We start from the raw sequence: 7,768 nt of genomic DNA on the forward strand, positions 1-7,768 counted from the left end.
CCATTAATAGCCAAGGTCTTTGTTTCAGGCGTCGTTCACTCTACTGACACTCTTTTTATTAACTATTTTCCGCCATACTTACCTGTCCTGGCATACTTCTCTGGCTTCTTTTATGTCCATGCATTTTCTCATGCAGGCTCTCGTGTTTCTGTGACTTCTTAAGTTAAATTTAAAAAAGGTTAACCCTGAATATTCAGATGTTACATTTGAACATTAATTTTTCTCAGTGTGTATAATAGTAAATAATACTGTACTTACACATGTGAAAAAACATTAGAGTATAATAGTAATAATATAATAATATAAAAAATAAATTTTTTTGCGGCGAAAAATCGGTTATCATTTTATAGAACTGTTCTATAAAGTTTCAAGACTTCTTCAAAATAGACAGTCTTTAAGCTAGAATTTTAGATTTTATAGAACTATTTTACAATTTTCGTAACCTGCCTTTTAACAGAGAAGACGTCACCGTGGTACAATACCCATGTAGAAATCCGGTAGATGTTATCTGATCCCAGATATAACCCAGTCAAGTGCCGGGTATAAACCAGGTCCGATCCCGACTACAAACCGAATACAAATCTTGAATAAGGTCTCGGATGAGAGCTATATAGAAGCCGGAGATAAAAATATCAATCCAGATAGAATCCGATCAAGGACCGTGTATAAACCGGGGACAAACCGCGGGTATAATTCCAATAGCGTCAGATAAGAACCAACTTCCATCCGGTTCTTATCTGGGTTCTATCCGTCATTTCAAGCAGGCATAGTATCAATAAAATATAATTTACCAATGTTTATTTGAGATTTAGAAAAATGCCTTTAAACTAAGATAGGGGTTTTCATTTGTAGATAAATAAACGTTTATTTTTCGGCCTGCTGGCTTTAAAAATTGGCTTGCTTACACTTCCATTTTTTACCAAATTTTCTTACAACTAGCTCTCAAAAATTAACATCCATCCACACCTTATCTCTAATATGCTCGCTTTTATAGCCTTCTCCTCGCTCTTCCACGCCTCGCACGCATGACAGTGCTTTCTCGCTTTGCCTCGCATTGCGAGCCTTCAGGTTTTTATTTGTATGAATACTTAACAACCTTTAGAAATGGTAAAGGACTAAATCAAACATTAAACTTATCTTTCAGGTTTTCTCAAAAGATAAAGAAGACTTACTGAATATCGTCTTTTTCAAATGCGACACTCTTCAAATTGATTTTTTTTTACGAAACCAACATCAAAAGGAGAAAAGAATGAGATACAATTTCCTGGGAAATTTATCTGATAAACATTAATAATGATAAACCTAAATGGAATAACTTCGGAGTTTCAATTCGTGATAAGTTTAATAAATTTCCAGTAGGTAAGGTAAACGTGTAGCAAGCGAAATGAATCAATTTTGATCAGAGTGATTGTTCCTTCGCCAATGACTAATTCTTGTATAAACGGTCCATATTTTATTTGTTAAAAAGCCAGTATTATCTGTGATAAATTAGCAACTTTCAATCGTCCATTGTGCTTGAAAATTGTAAATTTAATAAAATAGTGTAATTACAAAAGAGCCTCGAGAACCACATATACATTCCTACATAATTGTTTCCATGTGTATTATAATAAGACAGTACATGATTCTGTACAATGAGTCAGTTATTCCGTGACTGAAAATATATTTTTTCCACTACTACTGTAAATCATAAATAAATAAATAAATATATATAAATATAAATAAATAAATATATAAAAAAACAAACATCTACAAAAAGCAGAAGTCTAATACGATGAGCAGGACAGGTGTACACGATTTTAAATTTAGTCGGTGTCATATTTCCCACAAATGTCACAATCTTATCTTTTTTTATATATTTTTCTTTTACTGCTTGCTGCATATTTTGTTGCAACCAACTATAACTGCAGATAAGCGCAAACGCGCGTCTTTTTCCTTGAAGAGGAGACCTTATCGCGACATGCAAAGTGATATAATGTACATTAACATTTCAACATTTTTACATATAGAATCAAAATATTAAAGAAGTAACATAGATACTTGTCAAAACATATATGAAATTAAACTCGATTGTACTCTTCAAATACCGGTTTCAAATCATCAGCTGTTAGATATTGTAAAACGTCAGGAGGTACCTGTGACTCATCACTGACCTGGTAAATATTATTAGTCGAATTGATAGCGTTTTGAATACCAAACAATGACGTTCTTCCGTATGCGCTTCAGTTCATTTTTTCCTCAAACATTGCGTCTTATTTGAATCTTGATTAATGTTGCAGGAATAAACGTGAAGAAACCCTTTGAATGTGAGTTTTGTAAAAGACGGTATAAAAAAAGAATAGAATTGAACACCAAAGGTAAATATATCTAGTCAAAAAAAAAAAAAGAATAACAAGATACACTTGGATAAAAAAAAACCCCTATCAGCCTGCCGAGTGCAATATTCATATACGGACAAATTCAGTGATCGTTATAGTATGAAATCGCACATGATGTCCTATACGAGGAATAGTCTACCTTTCAAGTGTCCCGTGTGTCCGAAAGATTTTCTACAATTCAGCAATTTAAAGGAACATATGCGAATCCACCCGGAATTTAAACCCTTCGAATGTCAACTTTGCAAGGAAAGATTTTCAAAAAATTGCGATTTATCGACACATATGCTCGCGCATGAAAAGAGTTTGGTGTCTTTGAGTGACTTAAGGAGTGAGAAAAAGAAAAAAATCAATAAAAATAAGCAATACGTGTGTACAATCTGTGGACAAAAATTTCGTGACAAATCTTGTAGAAATGTACATATGCGGCATCACAATGGGGAAAGGGTTATCGACTGCGATTTTTGTAGAAGAAAATTTACCACCAAAGGATATTTAGCAAGGCACATGATCATTCACTCAAAATCAGTAGCTGAGCACTCCTGTCAAATTTGCCGGCAAAGTTTTTTAAGAATTGTTACTTTAAAGCGACACATGGATGAATGTCATTCTGGTGAATTGTCAATCGATGAATCTTTAATATGTGAAAAAGAAGATTGGATTGAGAAGATTCGATTTACAAGTAAAGTAGATATAGAAAATAAGAACTCGGTCGTCCTGGAGGAAGTGAGCCTTAAAAATATAAGAGAAAGTGAAAACAGTATTTTATTGTCTATGGAAAATGAACCTTGTGAGCAACCTTTAGACTTAAGTTTACAAACTGGAATTTGAAGACCTAAAGATAGAGATTGAAGAGTAGCATCTAATTGAAATTAATAAAAATAATAAAAGAGGAGAATAGATAAATAATATTTGAGTTTTCAGATACAAATTAAAGTAACAAAATTCCTAATCAAACTTTGAATTTTCCAAATTTTTGTATATTTTATAATTAATTTGAAATAAATAAAATGTTTTCAAGATTTTGTTCTGAAAGACAGCCTTGTTACTTATTATTTAATATTTTCTGCTTTATTGTAGTTTTTAAGCAGCTGTAAAAACATTTTTAGCATTTTATTTAAAACGTCTTTTAATGCGATTTAAATTTTGCACATCGAAATCTTTAATTTCATTGAATGAGCTTTATATAAATATATAGATAAACAAAAAATATATATGTATAAATAATATACAAACAAAAACCGGCTAAAATAAATATTTCAATAGAACTTTATAGTTATAGAAAACGTATATATATTACATTATGTAATTTGGGTTTCGGCGCCAACAGTCACGTGACCACGGCCTAACCTAGCTGACAAATGAAACGTTAACCTAACCTGTAAAATGACGTTTAAAATCGTCAAAATGTGTAATCCGTGAGAAAATAAGAAAGGTAAGCACTTCAAAAATTCACCACTATTTTAAAACATAAATATATTTCATCTCTTTTTACCTTATAGACGGCGAGTCAAGTGCATTCTAAATTCAAAATATGCAACCCTTTGGCGCCATGTTTAAAAATACTTTTTGAACAATACATATATCAGTATAACTACTTGTACAAAATAAAACCAAAGCATTTGTTTAATTCCGGAAATTTTTAGAATAATTTTAGAATAAGAAAATTTTAAATTTAACATGTTTATAGTTCCAAATTAAACAATTAACAATTAAGTTGCTTGAAAATTATTAAAAATGTTGGATTCAAGAACTCAAAATACATACATTTTTTATTTAAAGTTTGGAAAATTATATCATTTTAGAATTAGGTCTTTTAAATTTGGGAGCATTACAAATAAAAAATTTCTAATGATTTCAAATTAAAGGTGGAGCCAGAGAGGGGCGATTGCCCTTCTTCTGAGATGTAAGAAACCAAATTTCATTGGCAAATTTGAGCCCCCTGATTATTAGATCTTATATTTAGCTTCTTTTATTTTAGTTTTTACCACATAGTTGAATTTTCTATACCAAAATGTTGAATTTCCATAACACAAGAAAAATTGTGTGTACAAAACAGGTCAATTTTCAACTCGAAAATATAAACTATCAATAAAAAAGTTTATTTTTAACTAAATAAGAGTTAAAATTTCAGGTGATTTGTCAAAAAAAATGATCAATCTTTCACAACAAAAAATTAAATTATGAAAAAGTAGTTAAACTTTCAGCCAAAGAGTTGATTTTTCAAACTAAAAAGATGAATCTTGAACCTAAAAAGATGGATTTTCAACAAAAAACGTAATAAGTGATTTTTCGAAAACAATATTTTAATTTTTAATGAAAAGAAATTGAGCGAAATTCACTAGTCAAATTAATTTTAACTAAAAAATTTATTTTCTTCAAAAAAAAAACACGAATTTTCAACAAATTGCATAAGTTTTTCACTAAACAATTGAATTTTCAACCAAGAAGATTAATTTTCTACCAAAACATAATAATTTTCAACCAAAAAATAAGAATTGTCACCCAAATAGTTGAATTTTTAGTTTAATATTAGAGTGTGTATTATTTTGATGGATTTCTAAGAGATTGTGTAATAAAGTATAATATTCTTATCAATTTAATGACAAATTTATTCTTGTAAAAGAATAAAAAACGGAAAATAAGTTTCTTATCATTTAAATTTAATATATTTTAAATTATTAATTTAAATTTTAAACACCTATAAAATGGAAAATGATTACACTTTTCAATTGAATAATTTTAAATTAAAAAATAGAACAAATTATAGAATTAAATATTATAAATATATTACTATAATAATAAAATAATATTATAAACATCCAAACAAGAAATAATAGGAACGATTTTAAAGATGCATTTATTTTTGCATAAAAATGTTTTAACGATTTTTTTGGGGTGAAATTACAAGTATTTATTGGATACTAAAAATAATTCTTTATCGAAGACAAATAATGGTTTTAGATGGAATGCAGTGACAGAAATACTTTTCTAAAAAAAAAAAAAAAAAAAAAAACAAACAAACAATTATTGTACTATTTATTTGGATTTTCAACAGATTATAAACGCAATTCCTACCTTTAAAAAACTTAAAAATTGTATTTCAAAGTCTTGAATATCTGTTAAGATGATGCGAATTTCAAATAATTTTTCAAAATAGAAAATCATTTTAAATTTTTCTACTCAAAACTTTTCCTTCTTAAAAGCTTGTGCATTTTTTGTTCTACATTTTCAAAAATATACATTTTTTTTTAAAGTAGGCCATGGCTATTTGCACCGGAATTTCGGTACAAATAGCCGTATTTTCTCGAAACGCATACTTAGTTTATATTATTTGAAACCATTTCAAGTTTTAGTTGAATTTTGAATCATGTCAATTGTTATTTATACATCAAAATTCAACAATTTCACATAAAAATTAATCATTTTTAAAATAGGACAATTAAAATCGTTAGGTTCAAAGTTTAAAAGCTCCTTGAAGTTTTAAAGATTCAAGGCTTTCTATTCCAAACAATTTAGTTTCAAATTATTTACATTTTTTTACGACTAAGGCTTTTGAATTTAATTACTTCAATTTTTAACGCTGAACCCTGCAAATTCTTAAGTTTTAAAAGGACTTTGAATCGTCTTAACAAATCAATTATTGTTCCCTTTTTGATACTTCAAGTACAGTTAAATTTTTAAAATAATTAAATTATTTATATTTACAGCTGATAAAGTAACAGTTTTCAAACACTTTTAATTGTTTAATTATGTCAAGACTGCATTTTAAAATTCTTAAAATAAAAATTTTGTTAAGTAAAAGATTTTTAATTTACGAATTATAAACTGCATGATATAATAATTAAAGAAGATAAAAATTTAACTAATTACGCTTATTATTGTTAAAATCGAACTTTGAAAAAATTTCCTTCTGAAATTTGTAAAATTCCCAGTAAAAAAATAAAGTCACCGCTATTTCCCCGTCCAGCGGCGACCCTGTAATTGAGTCGTTTAAAAATGTAATCTCGAATATTTTTTATGACTCTTAAAAATTTTTTATTCGCTAAGCAATTATCAATAGCAACACGCCTATTTTCTCTCCTCACAGAAAAGAAGATCCTCAAAATGACTGCTCACATCGAATCAGGAATACAATTGCTCGCAAGGCTCACTAGCAATTGCAGAAAACCTCTTGAAGGATTGGACACTCGTCTTTTTCCGGAGGGACTTCAGGCAAAGCAAACCGTAGAAATATTTGGTGATCCTGGAAGTGGAAAAACTCTGCTCCTAACCCAGTTAATCGCAACCTGCATTTTGCCCTCCGAGTACAACAAAATCGCCATCAACGGCTTCGACATGAATATCCTCCTCATAAATACGGACCACCATTTCCAAGTTTCGAAGCTCTCACAAATAATGCATAACATCCTTAAGAAATCCTTCATAAATCAGTTAGACCTGGAGGACCCTGAAGTTGTTAAGGAGATAATCGAAAAGTCTTTGAAAAATCTTCTAGTAGTCAACTGTTTCGACAATAAACAATTTATGTGCACCTTGTACACCTTGTCGGATGTTCTAAACTCTAACAGCAAAATCGGTATCGTTGCTATCGATGGTATACCGGCATTTTATTGGCAAGATAGAGAAGCAGGAAAAAAAGATTTGGTGTCTATGAATTATTATGTGTCCGATACACTAAATCAAATTCAAAAATCTACCTTTCAATTCAACGTGAAAATTATTTACACAAGACATGCCGAATTTGTAACTAAAGGACAAAATATTTCTGAATGCGTTTTGCAACCAACGCTGGGAGAAGTGAACCACAGACTAAATCTGTTCAAGGAAATGGATTCGACTCGAGGAGTGTGTAAAGTTGAATCAATTCTGGGCCCAAGGTCTTTTGATTATGAGACAACGGCATTGGGTTTGAAATGGATTGAAGCTCATGATAATTAATCATTAAGGTACTATTAATGCAGAATATTTTGTACATTTGTTAAATACACGTTTTGAAAAAAAAGTTTTTCTTCATATTCTAGAATGAAACATTTTAGAATGAAACTTAAATTTTTAGGTTTAAAAGTTAGGGTTCAATAAGTTCAAGAGTTGAGTCTCTCCTTACCAGGTATATAATAATTAGTAATCAGTCTTTTTTTTTTTAAATAATTCAGTATCGACTCAAATTCTAAATTAAAGTCCCTGATAATTTCAGGAGTTTTCCGGGTGTGACTCTTTTTTAATGCTGAGCCATCCAAGTATTAAGTACCAAATTTTTAAAGCAGTTACGACAAAATCGGAAAAATAAAAGTATCAAGTATTTAGCAATTACGCGTACTGGTTACAAATATTTTTTTCCGGTCTTAAATATCTACACTTGTAGAAAAAGTAATTTTTATATGTAAAATTAA

The 7,768-nt window shown here is 29.4% G+C and overlaps 2 protein-coding genes across 2 annotated transcripts; both read left to right on the forward strand.

The window, feature by feature from the left end:
- The first annotated feature begins 1,960 nt into the window (after nucleotides 1–1,960).
- LOC117181738 (gastrula zinc finger protein XlCGF71.1-like) lies at nucleotides 1,961–3,330 on the forward strand. Its single transcript, XM_033374700.1, has 2 exons — nucleotides 1,961–2,156; nucleotides 2,280–3,330. Exon 2 carries the CDS (start codon nucleotides 2,478–2,480, stop codon nucleotides 3,204–3,206), a length of 729 nt encoding a protein of 242 aa, XP_033230591.1. The 5' UTR covers nucleotides 1,961–2,156; nucleotides 2,280–2,477; the 3' UTR covers nucleotides 3,207–3,330.
- Nucleotides 3,331–3,585: 255 nt separating this feature from the next.
- LOC117181925 (DNA repair protein XRCC2) lies at nucleotides 3,586–7,341 on the forward strand. Its single transcript, XM_033374948.1, has 2 exons — nucleotides 3,586–3,810; nucleotides 6,466–7,341. Exon 2 carries the CDS (start codon nucleotides 6,483–6,485, stop codon nucleotides 7,314–7,316), a length of 834 nt encoding a protein of 277 aa, XP_033230839.1. The 5' UTR covers nucleotides 3,586–3,810; nucleotides 6,466–6,482; the 3' UTR covers nucleotides 7,317–7,341.
- Nucleotides 7,342–7,768: the final 427 nt, after the last annotated feature.

The sequence above is a fragment of the Belonocnema kinseyi genome, chromosome 10, assembly GCF_010883055.1.
Source record: "Belonocnema kinseyi isolate 2016_QV_RU_SX_M_011 chromosome 10, B_treatae_v1, whole genome shotgun sequence".
NCBI lineage: Eukaryota > Metazoa > Arthropoda > Insecta > Hymenoptera > Cynipidae > Belonocnema > Belonocnema kinseyi.

Excerpts from the sequence above, each read along its gene's own strand:
- LOC117181925 (XM_033374948.1), top strand. The coding sequence starts at position 6,483 with ATGACTGCTCACATCGAATCAGGAATACAATTGCTCGCAAGGCTCACT.
- LOC117181738 (XM_033374700.1), top strand. The coding sequence starts at position 2,478 with ATGAAATCGCACATGATGTCCTATACGAGGAATAGTCTACCTTTCAAG.